At 44.0% G+C, this 17,846-nt stretch overlaps 1 protein-coding gene across 2 annotated transcripts in view; it reads left to right on the top strand.

Moving 5' to 3' along the window:
• Positions 1-17,846, top strand: part of Dock1 (dedicator of cytokinesis 1) — a 514,664-nt gene that overhangs the window by 202,865 nt on the left and 293,953 nt on the right. For both annotated transcript variants that reach the window (XM_028868987.2, XM_028868996.2), the window contains exons 26-27: positions 8,175-8,302; positions 9,743-9,838. In XM_028868987.2, the coding sequence (XP_028724820.1) occupies positions 8,175-8,302; positions 9,743-9,838 (224 nt within the window). The remainder of the gene's footprint in view (positions 1-8,174; positions 8,303-9,742; positions 9,839-17,846) is intronic.

Raw genomic sequence — 17,846 nt, 5'->3', positions numbered from 1 at the left:
TTGAAACATGGGCACAGGGTTCCTAAATGGTAGGAAAACAAGATGATTGTCTATAAAAGATGAATAGCAAGCATTTCCCATTAATATGGCTCTTACTGTTTAATTCTCATTAAAAGTGTTATTCTGGCTTTTGGTACTATGCAACACACACAAGGTTATTAAATGCACTTTATGGATCATTTGTTTAATGTGACCGAACTAAAAATTAAGAAGCACATTACTCAGTGTTCATAAAAATGAATGCTTTAAATGGACAAATTCATTCTCATTTTTGTGTCTTATTTTAATGTAGAACTGTAATGGGGTTATAGACGGATATTCTGCTTGGACATTTATAAGCCGATGATGCCTGTTGAATACCTTTTATAAAGATTAATATTTTTTACTCTGTGCCCATTACCAGAGCATTAATCATCCTGGCTTTGGCCCTCACAGCTGCAGATGAGCAGATGTTAATGATTGAAGTCTGTGATCATTGCAGAACATGGATAGGGGACAGCATAGAAGTGGGTAGTGTCATTTCCATGACAATTTGTATGAAATGTGGGTCCATAGCAATGCCTTCCCCTTGCCTGGGTTCTGGATTGAGCTGCCGTCCTTGGTCTCTATATATGGCAGACAAAAAAAAAAAGACAGTTATGCTCCCTGTAGCAAATTCTCCAGTGGGTGCTGATAGGTACTAAGAAGTCCTGGGCTCTCCTGTGATGGGGTGAGTGGTCAAGAGAGCTGTGACCTTGAATCACAGGAGCCTTTATTCATTAAAGTGAAGAATTACATGAACCCTTCTTCATCTGCTTCCTTACATACTTAGCCTGTGCTTTCTGCAGAAGCAGACCGTGAGCCTTGGGTATCATTTTAAATTCCCTAGTCCTCAGCAAATGTAGTTTGAAGCAATGTAATTCAGTCACATATTTTATCCAAAATGTCATTGCAGTGTGAATTCTATCTAAAACTCACTAATGCCATGCTTTATATTCTTTTATCCACGCAGAGTCTGAGAAGTTCATTGTGTTGTAACTTATAGCACAATTTAAATGCTAAATTCTTACTCTGTCAGAGACCTTGGATCTTTAGTTTTCATTGTATAATGTAATTTATTCTTCTTAACAGTTGTTTGCAATAACTAGATTAAATACCACCTTTAAACATTTGAACTTGCAATTCATTTATTATAATTAAATCCAGTTCTGTGGTTGTAAACAGACACATTTAGAAGGCAGTTTGACAAGATGACCATTTAGCAAAATCACAATAGAATGTTCTGCCTTAGGGGCTGTTACCTCCCAGCCATGGACTTTTGAGCAAAATTACAGTACCAGGCATGACATTCCCTCCTGTTGAGCAGGCCTCAAGCCCAATCAGAAAGCAGTTATTTCCTCTATAACAGTATTGCCACTATTGCACGAGTGGGTACATCTTACCTGGAAGGGTGGTATTGTAGCATTAAGGGCCAGCAAGAGTTCTCCTAGAGATGGGAGAGATGCTCCCCAGGCCCCACCCCTTTCTGAGCATCTGTTGAAAACTGTTAGCTGCTGGAGATAGTCAGGCATTCTTTGAGGGGGTAGTCACTGGCGGCTTTCCTGTGCTCCCATGATGCCCCACACCCATGCACATATGGCCAGTGCTAACTGGACTCTGTCCCCTGTCATTGTTCTATTGCTGTGAAGAGATACCATTAGCAAGGCAACTCTTATAAAGCTCTTAATTGGGGGCTTACTTACAGTTTCAGAGGGTTAGTCTGTGACTATCATTCATGGCAGGAAGCATGGTGGCAGGCCTAGAGTGGCTGAGAGCTTACATCCTGATTGGCAGGCGGGTGGAGAAAGAGGCTGGGGTGTGGTGTGGGCTTTTAAAACCTCATTGCCCACCTCACCCCCAGGGCCACACCTACTTCAACAAGGCCACACTGCCTAATCCTTCCCAAACAGTTCCACTAGCTGGGGATTTTGTATTCAAACATCTGAAACCACAGGGACCATTTATATCACAAAAGGAAGGAAGATACGAAGTTTGGAAGGAAAGCTGGCTGGGGGTAATATTGAGAGAGGAAGGAATGGGGATAGGGCATATATGGTCATATCTTATAGCATACACATATGAACTTCTCAAAGAATAAACAAATTAAATCCAGATATAACTCTGTTCTTTGGATGCACCAGTTCAGCTTCATGTCCAGTGACCACCACACCGGATGGTGCAGCTGGGAAGTACTGGTCCTAATGTACCTTTCATTGAGGAGACTTTCCATTGCATCGATTCTGTCCTCTGTAAGAGCTGCTGTTTGCTCATGCTCCCTACTTGCTAAGTATAGCAGGTATCCTCAGGTGTCAGGATGAACTGGGGAGGTGAGTGACTGCGGTGTCATTTTGTAGATATGAAAATGGGAGGCCTGGAGCATTTAAGTACTGTGTCCAAGATCCACAGAGGTGCGGCGGCGGCGGGGTGGTGGTGGTGGTGGTGCACTTTATCATTGCTATAATTGTCATTTTCATTAAATCTTCAAATTGCAAGTTTTTTTTTAAATTCAGATAGAATTTGCATACTATTCAAAGGGTATAATTCAGGTTTTTTCCCCTTTTACAGAGCAGATGTAACTCTCCCACTCTTTACTTCCAAGATATTGACTTCCAAGTGCTATGTTGTTAGCAACAAGGCCCCGATCTCCTTCCTTCACTGCTGCCAGCCCAACTCTATCTTTTCGTGAGATGAAGTCTCACATAGCCCAGGCTAGCCAAGAATTCAATATGGAGCGGAGGGTGATCTCGAGCTTCAGATCCTCCACTCTCTCTACCTCACAAATGCAGGGATGACAGGCATGAACCACCATATCTGATGTTGTTTGTTGCTGGGGATTGAACTCAGGGCCTCCTACATGGTAGGTGGGCATTCTATCCATCTGGCTGCATCCCAGCCCTACTTTTTTTGTTTTCTATGGTTTTTTTTTTTGTTTGGTTTCATTTCCTGTGCTGTGATTGAACATATGGCTTTATGCATGCTCAACAAGAAGTCCTTGTTTTTATTTTTAATTTTTATTAAAATCAAGTTTATTGTAAAAGTTATGAGTTTTGCAATGATATGTTTTTCAAGTATGTCACGTTTTGACTGATATTAACATTCTTTGTCCCCTCTCCCTTCCTGCTAATTCTTCCCCTCCCAAAATATCTGTCCCATTTTAATGTCATGTGTGCAATGTTTGCATTATGACTTTATTGTTTCTTTACATATAAGGATGAACTGATCAAAAGCCTTTCTCAGAACTTCATGGCCTGAATAATAGTATTTCAGTCTTCTGGGCTCTAGCATTCTGAGTTTTTCAAAGGCTATGTGTCAATGGTTGATTTAAAGCATGTAGAATGTGTTTTTCCTTTAAAATAAGCTTTTTTTTTTTAAATTATTGTACAGGGGAATGGGTTCAGGCTATTTATTTTGTTTTACTGGCCTTATGGATATGATTTTCTGTCTGTGTGAAAGGATATTGCACACAGCCAGTTGGAATGTCCATTGTGTGGCAGGAGAGCTTCTGCCTCAGCTTCCAGAGGCTATAAAATTCTCTCCTGCAGACATGTACCTCCATCCATGATGTAGCATATACTTTGTGGACCCTACTATGATTTAACATTTCTTAAGAACATTTAACTTCTGTAGATTGAAATATAGGCTAGGAAAAGACCCATTAAACGTGAAGGGTTTTTTATGAATATGGTATGGTATGTGCATATAACTCCAATATTTGGGTAACTGAGACAGTATTATGAGTTGGAGTCTAGCCTGGGCTACATTAACAGACCTTATCTCAAAAACATTTTTTTTTTTTTTTTTTTTTTGCAATATTCTGTGCTTTGTGAGCAGGAAGCAGAGTAGCTCTGTGTGGGTAGATCCATTCTAAGGTGATTCTAAGGCATTAATTTTCCTGGTGTACATTCATTCAAAGAACCTGGCCTGGTATAATACAAATCACACACACAATAATACAAATTATAATTTAACAGTTACCGTACATTAAGGTCCGGGAATAGTGCTGGACAATAGATCTGCTTTTAATCACATGTACCTGAGTTTCCATTCCCTCTGCATGCACTTACGTAGTAAAGGAAGTCAACACACACAAACATGCCCTCCCATTCAGCTGTGCGCTGTTGTCCAGGCTGGCTTGGAAACCATCCAGTAAAAACAGATTCCCAGGAAGGTAGAAACACTCTTGTTGAGGCGTGTTTGTCCTTCAGCTGTCTGCCAAGGATGGGGCTGGGCTGCTGTGGACAGCAGGGCCTTCCTCACCACTTAGCAGGTGTGAATTGCTGTGGGTCACAGATGAAATGGATGTTCATGGAGGTACATACTAACCAACTCCCCTCAAAGGGAGAGAAACCTCCTGCACACACACACACACACACACACACACACACACACACACACACACCTTGGTTTTAACGCTGAGATTATTGCCTAAAGAGAACAGGAAACTCCTCACACAGAGTTTACTTTCCACCTAAGAGAAGCATAGTTAAAGCAGTCAGTATTTATGGTGGCTCATTAACTTAGACCTGGAGGTGTAGAGCATAACATCTTTCCCTCTGGCTCTGGTCCCCCCAAAGATTCTGAGGACATGTGTTTCTTCCTTTGAGGATATATAGTGGGTTTCTGATGGCACAATGATGGGCAATACTGCAAGCCACTCTATATTCTTGGAGGGCTACCCCAGATCCCTGGTTTGCACCGGGTGGCTTCTGGCCATCTGGGAAATTGGACAGATCTACTGTCTGTTGAATCTGTCTGTCTGTGTTCAGATGTGGAACTGAATGCAGAGGGAATTTTGTAATGGTGATGGTGCTGGCCCTGGGGCCAGCTTTCCTAGTGGCTCAGCAAAGTGCTTTGTGCCAAGTCCTTCCTCAGACACCATCTCCTATCTTCACAGTTACTGTATCCTCATGGCTGTTTGCCCTGCTTAGCTTGACATTCATGTGTCAGAAAGGATGGCCAATGACTTTTCATCTCCTCAGGGAGCTGAGCAAAGGAAATTGTTCTATTTTTGGATTTGTGTGTGTGTGTGTGTGTGTGTGTGTGTGTGTGTGTGTGTGTGTGTTTTGTTTTCTCAATACAATGTAACCCAGGCTACCCTGGATCTCATTAAGTAACCCAGACTGACTTGAACTCACAACTGCCCTCTTGTCTTGGCATTCTGAGGTTGGAATTACAAATGTGAGTCTTAAAGCCAGCTTGAAATATCTTTAAACTGTCTGTGGAGTTGCTTCTCACCCAGACAGACAGCATAACACATAAGTGAAGCTGATAAGCCCTGGGGGCTGGGTGAGTGTTAGGTGCTCCTGTGAGGGAACCAAACATGGTGGGTAGTCTGAGCTGGGTATGCAGACTGGCCTACTTCACCCTGAGGTAATACTGACAAATTGACAGCACACTCAATCGCTTTCCCAGCACAACAGATAAGTGGGGCCAAAGGCCAGGACTTAGGCCAGAGACATTGGGTCCCAGACCCTAAAGGACCAGCTCTGACAACCGTTCAGAGATAACATCTTTCCTCCAGCCCGCACTAGCCAGCTCATAAGGCTTTCTACCCATTAGGCCTTAGCATAGTGGTTCTCACCCTTCCTAATGCTGTGACCCTTAAATACAGTCGCTCATGTTGTGATGATCTCCAGCTATAAAATCATTTTATGTTGCTACTTCATAACTATAACGTAATCTGTGTTTTCCCATAGTCTTAGGTGGCCCCTGTGAACATGACCCACAGGTTGAGAGTCATTGCCTATACCTGGGACATTCACATGACCTCCAGAATGGTAGTAGTCACATGGATAGTAACCAGATGGACAGGCATAGCTCAGGGCTTGCTCCACGTTGAGTTGAGCACACAAGGGGTCATGTGTTCCCAGAAGAAGTAAAAGAGGGCTCAACGTGAGCCACCGAATTGGAGCTCTCTGGGAGGGCCCAGCATGAAGGGTGGGCCTTGGGCACCTTTCTCCAAGGGATTCTTCTGATACATTGGTCTGGAGGGTTGCTCTGCATGAGCTGTTACATATGGCTAGAGGCAGCAGATATAGCAGAAACGAGAGTGGATATAGCTTGCCAACATTGAGGTTTCTATGGCAAAGGCATCTGAGGCTGTTTCATTGTTGACAGCATGATCCAGGGGTCATTTTCTTGCACTGCTTCTCTTGGATAGTCTATCCTTGGGCAGTTCTCACATCTGTGCAGTCTCCTGAGTTGGCAGCATACCTTGCATGTTGGAGCATGCCTCTGAAGCTCAAAGGGCACAGTCCTGTCTGTCAAACACTTTAGTCCTCCCATCGGGGTTATTGGAAGGGATGGTGAGATGGTAGGGATGAAGTCTCCCTGACACCGGGAACCCAGACACAAAGGGGCCAACTTGCTGGCTCAGAGAGCGCCCTCGCTATGTGCTGTGCCCTCTGCTCCTGGCTTTCTGCAGGGTTCTGCACAGTCATGTCCAGCAGTGCTGGGGTGCAGTTCTTATTATTTTATGCATTTCATTTGCACAGGGATTGATTATTGAAATATGGTATCAACAAGTGAAGCCGCATATTCTCATTGGCTTACTTGAGATTTTGTTTTGTTTTTATCTCCATGACCTGACAACAATCACCTTAGGGGAGGAAAGGTTGATATTTGTCCCACTTGAGGAGGGGGGCATGATGGCAGGGACAGCTCTAGCTGTCTCTCCTCACCACCTCACATTTCCACAAAACAGGAAGCAAAAGGCAGGGAATCCTGGCTCAGCTGGCTTTTCAATTGTTACTCACTCCGGGTCCAGGAAACTCATGGACTAGCACCACCCATAATCAGAGCTCTCTGGAAGACCCTTCACAGACACTCTAGAGGTGTGTTGTTGAGGCGATTCTAAACCCTGTCAAATGGACAGTGAAGATTGATCATCATGCATACATGCACCAGTCCTACTCTTTGTGGTACACGGACTTCCTCCTAGTCTCTCCCTAAGGGAGAAGATCTAAGTAGAATTTGAGAATGCCCTGGTTGAACTAACTACAGATGTCCCACTGGGAGACCATGGAGCAGAGGGGCTTGTATTATTTCTGATTCTTCTTGCCCTACCCCGTCCTGCCCCCCCCCATCTCATTAAATTGTTGACCTTAGGAAAGTTCAACTGAGTGTGTTTGAGTTCAGAGTGTATTTCTGAATGTGTAGAGAAGTCCTTCCATTGCTATTTGTGATTTCTTTTTCCTTTCATAAAAACTCAGGGAACATTAATGCAAAACATGCTTTTATGTATCATTAATGTCATAAATCCTAAAATGTACAATCCTGAAAACCAGCTACATCTATTTCCTGTTGCAGAGCTCTGCTGCTCACCTGCTTTGCATCTTCAAGGAGGCAATAATGGCTGGGCTGGTGTCAGAATAAGGGGCTGTCAACAGGCAGGTCATTTTGGAAAGTAGATGCTGCCAGGATTCAGCTCCTTTTCCAAACTGGAAGAGACAATTAGGAATTTGATTTCACGGACAATCTGTGCCCACGTTGCTCTTCTGTTTCTGTTTTGAATATTCTGGCTATGTTCTTAACTAAACCACACATGAAAACATAGACAGACCTTCTTTGACCTGGTTCTCAACTCAAGTTTCCCTTTACAGTCCTGTTTCTCTGCCCTGGTTTCTGTCTTCTCATTCCCACCTCTTCAGTCTACTCCAGGGAGCTTGTCTGGGAAGGAAGGGCTGTACACCACCGTCCTACTCCCAAGCTCAGTTTTTTCATTTAGCAAAGGGGATCCTGTCTGCTTTTTCTAGGAAATGACTGGAAATCCACTGTTAGAATAGTTTTTGTTGGAGGGAGTACTCCTTTTACCATTGCAAATCAATGGATTGAAAGTAAGAGACACCAGTAGATAACCCATCATATGAACAAATGCAAGGTATGCTCAACTGTGGAGGATGTGTGTTTATATATGATATGCATGTTTGTGACTTGTGTGTTTACATGGAGACCTGCAAACACATGCAGGTACTCATCTATGAATGATTGACAACATTGGAAATGGCTTCCTGGTGGTCAAGCCATCAGTCTCTGCAGATGTCAGTTTCTATTCTGCACCTTGTGAGTCAGATACTTGAGAGGACACACAGGTTTCTTGCAGACCCGAGGGATTGCATGGTGGCTCCTACTGACTGACAATCCTGTGCTTTATGCAGACTGCAGAGAGATCCTGCTCCCCATGATGACAGACCAGCTCAAGTACCACCTGGAGAGGCAGGAGGACCTGGAGGCATGCTGCCAGCTGCTCAGCAACATCCTGGAGGTGCTCTACCGGAAGGATGTGGTGAGTCATGGAGATCAGACCCCGGGCAGCCTCACTTGGCTGCCATGCCCAAGCCTTGGAAACCTGCTACAGACAGAACTGCCTTGTTGAAAAAGCAGTGGCCTTCACTGTCAGCCTTTCTCTCTGTAGAGTTTTACCCTTGGATGATTTTTATTTATGTGTGTGTCATGATTTTTACATCCACAGCATTCAGACTTCTGAATTGAAATGAAGTTTTTGTTTTCCTGGTGAGATGTTTCCCAAGGCCAAAGTTCTCATCCTGCAGGTCAGATAAAGGCTGTGGAGGCTGATTGCCCATCCCTCTTTATAGTTCTTGCATTTATTAAGTGATGAGTGAACATGGCTTTCACTAAAAACACTTTTGGGGTGGGGGTTCAGGAAGGCTGGGCCAGTTTCTGTCTGTAGCTGCAGGAGGCTGCTTGCTTCCATCTGGGCCAATCAGGAAACAGAACAAGGGAAATGCTGGCATTCATTTGGCTTTCTCCTTTTCTCCTTTTTTATTCAGCCCAGGGCTCCACCCCATGAGCCGGTGCCACCTGTACTCAGAGTGGGTCTCACTCTCTCAGCCAATCCTCCATGGAAACACCCACAGTCAAAGCTTTACCTTACTAATGCCATGGGTATTTTTTAATCCAGTGGAGGTGACAATGATGATTGACTATCCCATTCCCAGTGGTTTGTGCTCCCAGGGTCCGATACAACCCCTGCTGGATGATGGGATAAATTCAACTCATCACAGGCCTGAGCCTTGCCCAGGGCTTGGATGGCTTCCTCAGGACCAGCGTCAGTTGTTCCCATGCTAGGCCCTTTGCACTTCTCAGAGTAAAGCCAGGAAAAGAGCTTGTAGGGCACCCTCCAGGAAGATCTTGTGGCTATGCAGAGATCAGGTGCCTGCCTACTTGAGCCATGTGCATGGGAGAGAATCCACAGTCCCATTGCACATTAAACTGGGGAATAAATTCTCCCTAATGGAAAAGCCCATGGCACTGTGAGTTTTCGATAATTTGCTGCACTGGTACTCAAACATTCTGTTCTGTGAGCAGTTAAGTTATCGGGATGTGACATGCAGAGCAGGCTGCGCCGTTATCTGCCTGTCTTCCGTTTACAGATGGCCAAGCATCTCTGGAAGACTAATTGGTGGTCTCACCAGGGATCATAAACATTATATTGTTTAAATGGATTTGCTTTTAGTTTTAAGGTTTGCTTAAATTAATTTACTGTGATTATATAACAAATTATCATTAATGGGCTATAATTAATAAAGGGCCTCGAGTTTTCTTCAGGAATGCATTTGCCTTCAACAAAGACCATTTTTCATCTTGTTAAGGGTTATAATTGATTGACTCTGTACAGAGCAGCTGGGTTCGGAGACAAGCACTTGGGCTTGTGAGACCCTGATGGTCTGTGCTCTTGGCTTTTATTGTTGTCTCTTCCCTCCAGGGGCCGACTCAGAGGCATGTCCAGATCATCATGGAGAAACTTCTCAGGACAGTGAACCGGACAGTCATTTCCATGGGGCGGGATTCCGAACTCATTGTAAGTGCACAGAGACACATGCTCGTGTGAGGCCATGAGTGTCTTCCCAAGAAGGCTATTTCCCCAGACACCTGCCCCATCTCTCCTCTCTGCAACTGGGACATGAACTTACTTTCTTAAAAGGTAGCACATGGTTGAAAATAGTCTGTTTCAATTTTCCATAATTCTAGCCAGTCAAGGGTAAGAGGAAACTAACCAAATGTCAGAGAATGGACAGCTTGGAACCGGGTTTCTTGTTATTACTTTTTGTCAAAGACACGTCTTTTCTTCTAAATCTTCACTCTTCTGGTAGATTCTTTCTTTGTATTTATCATGTTGAAGATACTTTTAATAACACTTTATGAAACACCTTAAAAAGTAATTGAGGTAACCCACCTTAGCAATTTTGTTGTCTACTAGATGTATACTCGTTGTTTCTCTCACAATGAATCGTTACTTGTGGAAGATGATTTATTTCGAGAACTTTTTTTTTTTTTATCAAATTCCAGTGGTCATTGTAAGTCGGTGTCATGGTGACTGGTGTGCAGAATTTGTCATGCCCATCCCCCCAAATGGTTAAATTCGGTTACTTAGGCATGAGATCCCTGTGTGCGACATATTTACTGTTTCAGTTTTATTATATCAAGTGCACATCCTTATTTAGCTAACCTTGCTGGATGGCCTCTCAGGAGGGAAGAAAGTAGCTTTCTTTAATTGAAGAAACAAAAGCTTTTATAGCCTTTTCACCTACAGTCAGTAAAGGCACCTTGGTCTTTGCTGGTGTGTGACCCTGATCCCCTCCATATATCCAGGGAACGAAAAAAGGAGCGGAGGCTGGGGTTGCACAGCCATACCAGCCCAAGCCCTGTGTGGTGGTTTGAAAGAAAATGGCCCCCAAAAGTACTGGCACTATTAGGAGGTGTGGTCTTTTTGAAGTCCGGTGTAGCCTTGTTATAGGAAGTGTGTCACTGTGAGGGTGGGCTTTGAGGTCTCAATTGCTCAAGCTTCCCTTAGTGTGACACTGAGCCCACTTCCTGTTGCCTTCTGATCAAGATGTAGCCAGTACCATGTCTGTCTGCACACTGCCATGCTCCCCGACAATATGATACTGGACTGAACCCCCGAACTGTCAGCCTCCACCTCAATGAAATGTTTTCCGTTATAAGAGTTGTTGTGGTCTTGGTTTCTCTTCACAGCAAAGAAACCCTACAGACAGCCTGTGTCCCTATGGACTGGCTTCACAACAGAGGGTATTATGTGGGTGAAGTAGGCTGGTAGGTGCAGCTGTGGACCTCTTGTCTCTGACTTCCAGATCGTGTTCAGATTTTCCGTGAATAAGCATGTATAGTCTAAGTTTGGGCTGTCAAAGTTAGGAATAAAGAAATAACAGGCTTCCATGTGAATTGGCTATCATTGAAGTTGGCTTTTCCAGCTGGGTACTCTTCATGTCCTGGGTACTCTCAAGTCCTGGAAACATCTCTGTACATTACCAGTCAGTGGGGGCTGAACTTCATGAACAAGATTAGGGGTAGGCTCCAGTATGCCGGGGGTTCCCCTGCAGTCAGGCTCTAGTGTACTTTGCATATGCTCACATGGAAACTAGGAAAGGTGCTCCAGGTAAAATGGATGGAGTGTGGCTTGAAGCTGAAGCAAGCATCATCATGTTCTGTCCTCAGTGGCCCTTCTTAGACTAGGTCAGATGGAAGGCTTTCAGATGCTGCTAAGGCTTCAGCATCTGGATGTGGTCCCCTTGGCAGGTGGTATGAGTACAAGGTTTCTGATAAACTACCTTGCCTCTGTCTGAGATGGAAGGATAGTGTTCTATTTGGGAGGGGGGCAGTTTTGTCTCTGGTTAGGGAGACAGGACTATGTCTTGTTAAGGGAACAAAGGTTCTCTTTCTGTTTAGGGAACATGATCCTACCTTTTGTTGGGGATACATATCCCTTTCTCCCTCTGGCTAGTTGGACACTAACTGAGCTACATCCCTATGGTGAGGGACTCCTGTCTTAGAGCCGTAGTCTTTTGACTCATAGTCCCTGACCAGCAGTTAAACCTGGGGGAGGAGGGCAGAGAGGAGGCTTACAAAAGGTCACACAGGTACTGTAGGATTTGAGTGATTGTAAAGAGCATACAAAGCTTGATAAAGGGAAGAGTGCATTGAATATGGGGTTCGAGAGTCTTTAGAATGTTTTCCTAGCTGAGTCCTAATAACCACAGCAAGTTATATTGACCACTCGAGCTGGGCATTAACTAACATTCGGGAAGATTCTTTTTTATGGCTTACCCCACCCCACCCCTACTGCCTAAACCACTACAGAATATTGGACCAGAACATCTGTGGTTCTTGGTTCTAGTGCCAGCTTGTCTCTGCTGTGAGACCACGGTGGGGTGCTGATGGCCGTGGCTCACTTCAGCAGGTATCAAAGAATGATGAAAGCTGCCCTCTGGTTTCCACTAGTCATGTAGGCAGCTGCCCAGGGAAATAAGCCCTTTTCTAGCCCTACCCAGTCTTCTGCAGGTAGAATCCAGGTGCTGAGTTGATGCTGAGTTTCACGACGGGTTAGTGTCCAAGCTGGGAGTAGCTCTTGCGTTCTGAGGACATCTCAACAATTCCTTGAGATGAACTCTTGATTTTTCTTAAGGTGGCTATGAAGTAAGGACCTCCCTTAGGCCTCACCCATCTGTAGCCACATCCACAGGGAGCAGGTATCAGGGGTGCAAGACATTGTCAGGGAGTGCCACATCCAGGATCGCCTACCAAATCCCTGACCTTCGCAGAAGTCTCCAGAAGTCAAAGGGGGAGGGGGGGATTGAGGCCTTAAGCCAACGTCTCCCAGTTCTGAACATCTCAGATGAAAAAGAATCAAGGATTCCTTTTGAATTCGTTCCTGTGAAACCAACTGTCACGGTGAAAATCACAAAAAGAAATGTGAATGATGAGCTGTAATTATTTAATGAGCGATGACAGTGTCAAGATATATCAAGGAGGATGTTGGCCATTTAATATTTGAATTGTGGAGAAGTGTCTGTCAGCTATCTGCCATCCCCAAGTGTCTGCAGAGGAGTGGGGCTGCAGAACTCCCCCTGTGAGTGTGTGTCACCTTGGTGTCCCTGCCTGCACCAGCTGGGGATGCATGCATTAACTTAATGCTACCCTGTTGCTCTGTGAATTTAGATTAGTGGAGGATCTTCACAAAAGCATCCCTGACAAGGGGGACAAAAGCTTCATCAGTGGGTCCGCTAGGGTGGAAACAGAGCAGAAAATGGTTTACAGATCTGTTGTAGGTGAGCTGTACCATTCCATTGTGCCCCAGAGATTCCCATCTTCTTGGGTTACTCACTTTGCATAACTGTAGTGGAAATTATATAACTGTGAATCAGCTGGAAAGTTATAAGTGATTGCTCAAAATGGATTTTTTTTTTTTTAAAAATAGAAGTTATTAAAAAAAACTTCTGAGTGGACGTATTTCATTAAAAGACTTATTCTGTGACATTGTCGAAGTTAGTACTGGACTGGGAACGAGGCTGCTTTTTCCACAGGGTGAGTATTTACTAGGTATTCCGTCTCTGCCTGGTTATAGCCTGAGTTAGGAGTGGGCGACCTCACGCCGAAGTGGACAAGCTGTACAGTCAGCATACAGTCACTTTGACCCACATCTGCTGTGCTTTGATATAAGCTCCGCCTTGCACTCTGTCATCTGGCACTTGTTTAACCTCATTGCATTTGAAGTGTCCATGGGAATGCTTTCCATACACAGGAAAATGTTTCTGGGTCCTAAATGTCATAATTAAGATAAATCAGCAAATTAACTAACAAAATATAAACAAAGCCCCTCCCCTTGGCAGCTGTCGAGTGGAGAGCATGTCACTGCGGCAAACGGGCTAGGCTGTAACATTGCCGTGGAATTAAAGGGTCTTTGTAATCTCTGCTCCGCCTAGAAGTTCAAGATGGACCCTTGAGGCATGGGCCTGCCCTTGACCTTGCACATCTGCAGCCACCTCCACATGAAACAGGTGCCAGGGGAACAAGTCCCCACCAGAGACACTTGAGGAAAATACTCCGTGTTGCATTAGATCTTACTTTACATTTTTTTTCTCTTCCTCGTGGAAGCCTGTTGAGGCTCCAGCATCACAGTGTTCCCACCCAGGATATACGATACTTGCAGGGACCGTGTAGCTGTACACAGGTGGCCAGCTCAGCCATTTGGTGTGATCTGGAGCTCCACACATGCATCTTTCATGGGATGGGCTATAGCCAGGGAACAATGATGAACATGTAGGGACATTCCTTCTCCTGCTGCATTAGCTGGCTGTTTCTTTCAAATGATGGGGTTTACATTCTGATAATGAGTCCTTTAAAAAGGTAATTGAGTGAGGACGATGGTTAAAGAGTTTTCTCTGGCCTGGGTACACACCAGAAGACTGAAAATTACCACATCTCTTAGGCAGAGATGTGAGCTCTTCTAAGGAAAGGGCCCCCTGGGAAGTTCACAGAGGCGGGCTTAGGGGTGGGGAAAGTTCTTCTGGATTGTTCACTGACTGTGGCCTTGGGAGCCTCTGCCTCACTGGACTCAGCCATGGACAGTATTTGGATACTTGTTATATGGGCATGGATAGGTGCAGAGGTGTTTGATAGGAGCAGTAATAGCCTTGGTGGGGAGTTCACTAGCATCCCTGGTCATCTATAAGGACCTAGAATGCTTCTGCATTTGGAAAGGAAGGTGTTAATTATAATTGCTACCCCAGGGAAGAGTGCCTTTTCGCTGAGACTCAAAACAATTTTGTAACCCATATATTACATCCCTCTGCATGAGCTTTGGTGTTGAGATGTATAATTTCTTGGAGTTAAAGTATGAAAATGCTTTTAAAAGTCCTCACTTAATACAGAGCATTATAGATGTTTCAAATGGAGGGAGCTTAACTTTTGAATACAAGCATCACGCCAGCTGTCCAACTATACTAGTGTATGTATATGCGTGAGCAATGACTTTGTAAGTTCACTTATATTTGGTGTTGGCAGGGTGATCTTTCTTGCTCTTTTAATATTGATGTGTCCTAGGGTTTCTTGTTTTTCCCACCAAGGTTGCTCACTAACAGTAGGCTTAACAGCAGAGGAAATAAAAATCATGTCATTGCCTAGGTAAAACTGTTGCATGGTCATACCAGATTCTAGAGCTACCTTATATTTATTATAAGGTGTTTAAAGCTAACGAGTACCTTTCATATGACCTGTGATCTGCCATAATGCATGCCACCCATTATGGTTTGATTAGTTTGTTAATTCACAAGACTCGGTGATATTTCTGATCGTTGTGTTGTATAGGTGTTTTCTCCCAATAAATGAAATGGCTCCACACTTATCTGAGGCCAAAGATGTGAAAGGTCATTTTTAAGAGATGAAAGATGTGGATGAGGGAAGCTGTTGTTGAGGTCTTGAGCTAAAATCACACCCATGAAACTGCCTCCACTGGTGGTAACTGAGTCAGATAAAAACAGTCCTATAAAATCAGCCTGCCAGTGTGTGGGCCAGTTATACACTGGCCTGCTGCTATCAGATGATGTGATTGAAGTTCATGGCCGTTGGCTGATCCCAATTCTTGCCCACTTCTATGAAAGGCTCCACGCCAAACTCTTTTATCTGATGGCATCTCTTCTCTTTCAGGGAATGGTGGTCTGTGTGGGATGTGACATGCCTGTCATGGTCCACAAGGAAATTGATGTTGTCAGGCACCTGCCTCACTCTGTCTGCCTGTGGTTGGGACTTCTTTCAGCTGATCTGGGACAGCTGCTATGAAACCCATGCACCTTGTCGGTCACACTCAGTTATGCAGCAGAGACTACAATCTTGTGGGACACACAGGAGCTCACATGGCACAGATTTTCTGGACATTGGATCCCTCCCATTCAAACTCTGACGGTCTTCTTGAATGGGTACTTGGGTGTTTATATGAGAGGTACTCTGAGGTGACCCTAGCAGGTGGCTAAGAACTGATTCTAGAATTTGCCTGAATATTCTTCTCATCTGTCTGAGCTGATGCATTGGGCCTCTCTCTTCCTTCTGCCCAAAGCACTTGCCTTCATCTCCTTCATTTCCAGGCATTCCAAGGCAAATGTGAGGACAGTGAGGTCTCATATCCACATCCACAGTGACCTGTGTTTGTAGATGGGCCATCTTGTCCTACAGGGGATGCAGGCCACCTCTAGATTCTTGGTTGACATTGGGATGGACTTAGCTGGTAAGGCTGTACATCCAGGCTGGAGTGATTGTTTCCCACACAGAGGAAAGAGGAAAAAGCTAGTCACTCCCCTTGGGCCAGGGACCTACTTGATGGATACCCTAGAGCAATGGCTCTCAATGTTCCTACTTCTGTGACCCTTTAATACAGTTCCTCATGCTGTGGTGACCTCCAACCATAAAATCATTGTGTTGCTACTTTATAACTATAATTTTGCTACTGTTATCAATCATAATATAAATAATTTTGGAGACAGACATTTGCCAAAGGGGCCTCAACCTACAGGTTGAGAACTGCTACTCTAGAGAGAAGCCACCCACTCTAGGCCATGGAAGGCAGCAGCACTGTGTGAGTTTAATAGTCTTGGATGCTCTTTAAAAAGTAGACCCAGGTTAGGCACATATTACTGTAAGCATGTACCCTGCATACCCTAAAATGTTACCTTGTGTTCCTGGTAGCTAAACCCATGCCAGGGTGCTGGGTAAATATTTCAGAGTGGCCTCTCTGGGTCAGGGTTTGGAGATATAGGGAGTACCCAGAGCACATGACAGTCTCATCTTTCCAGACCCCATCAGAATGCCTTCTAGGCCAAATATCTGCCCATTATTATTTTCTTGAATATTCCCAAAGTATAGAGGCTGTGAAATAAGTTTGCTAACAACACAAAACATTAACTTTGATTTTTTTATTTAAAAATTAATAAATATTTAATGACAAGTATAATAATTTACTCTCTATACGTAATGCCATGTGTACATCTACATAGGAGGGGACACTGAACTTTTTACTTTTTTTTAATGAAAGTTTTGACTTCAATCTTTCCAGGAGAAGGGTCATCCTCTGTTGTTGGAAATTGTGACTGACTATGAAATGAGCTTGAAAATACATTTTGTTTCCTGTTTGGGGAGATGCTTTTTCTTTTGAAGAGGAATTAGTTTATCTTCAGAGTTTCATTTCTGACTCTAAAATGTTTAACTTTTTTATTTGGGGATCTAGACTCAAAACAGTGACATCACGTATATTTGCATTTAGACAGATGTGCAGCACTGGACAGAAAGCTGCTGAACCCTTCCTTTCATTTGCTGAGAACATGGAATTCTTCAAACATATGAGGAGGAAACTGGTTGCCAACATTTTTATAACGTTAGTTAAAAACAGTATAAAAACGTGAAAGACATGTTTAAAGGTTAAATATGCAAAAAACAATTGCACTTCCTTCAAGGTACAGGATCAGCTTGGTCAGGGTTCTCCTCCAGCATGTCTGTTTACTGCTCTTCTATGGATGTGAATTCTTACAGCATACTTCCTAAAAGGCATGTGTTCGTGTGCGTGCGTATGTGTGCACGTGCGCCTGCATGTGGTGTGTGTGTGTGTGTGTGTGTGTGTGTGTGTGCATTTCAAATTAAGCATACCTCTGTAGTGTGGTTTGAGTAACCCCCAAAGAGTATTCACACAAAATATTCTTTTAGCTTTTTTTTTTTCTTTTAAAGACCAGATCTGATTGTCGATCTCTAGATCCTTGTATAACTCAAATGTTTAGAACTTAATGTAACTGTTGAGTCCAGAGGAAAAGCATGGTGAGCCTTAGCCCCTAGCCATTAAAAGCAGGCCATGACCCTCTCCCCAAATGGAGCCGCTCTGGGTTTGCCATCAGGTCTAGGAGGCTGCCGTCAGCCTGGGGTTCCAGCTGAGAGTGCTGGACAGACACTGAAGACTAGGTTTTTCTGGTATGCTCACAACTATTCAAATCTTAAGTTATACAAAAAAGAAAGATAAATAAAAGGCAAAAGAA

The sequence above is a fragment of the Peromyscus leucopus genome, chromosome 1 (assembly GCF_004664715.2).
Source record: "Peromyscus leucopus breed LL Stock chromosome 1, UCI_PerLeu_2.1, whole genome shotgun sequence".
In the NCBI taxonomy this organism is placed as follows: Eukaryota; Metazoa; Chordata; class Mammalia; order Rodentia; family Cricetidae; genus Peromyscus; species Peromyscus leucopus.
The sequence above is the reverse complement of the archived record's forward strand: the minus strand, read 5'-3'. Positions and strand labels throughout refer to the sequence as shown.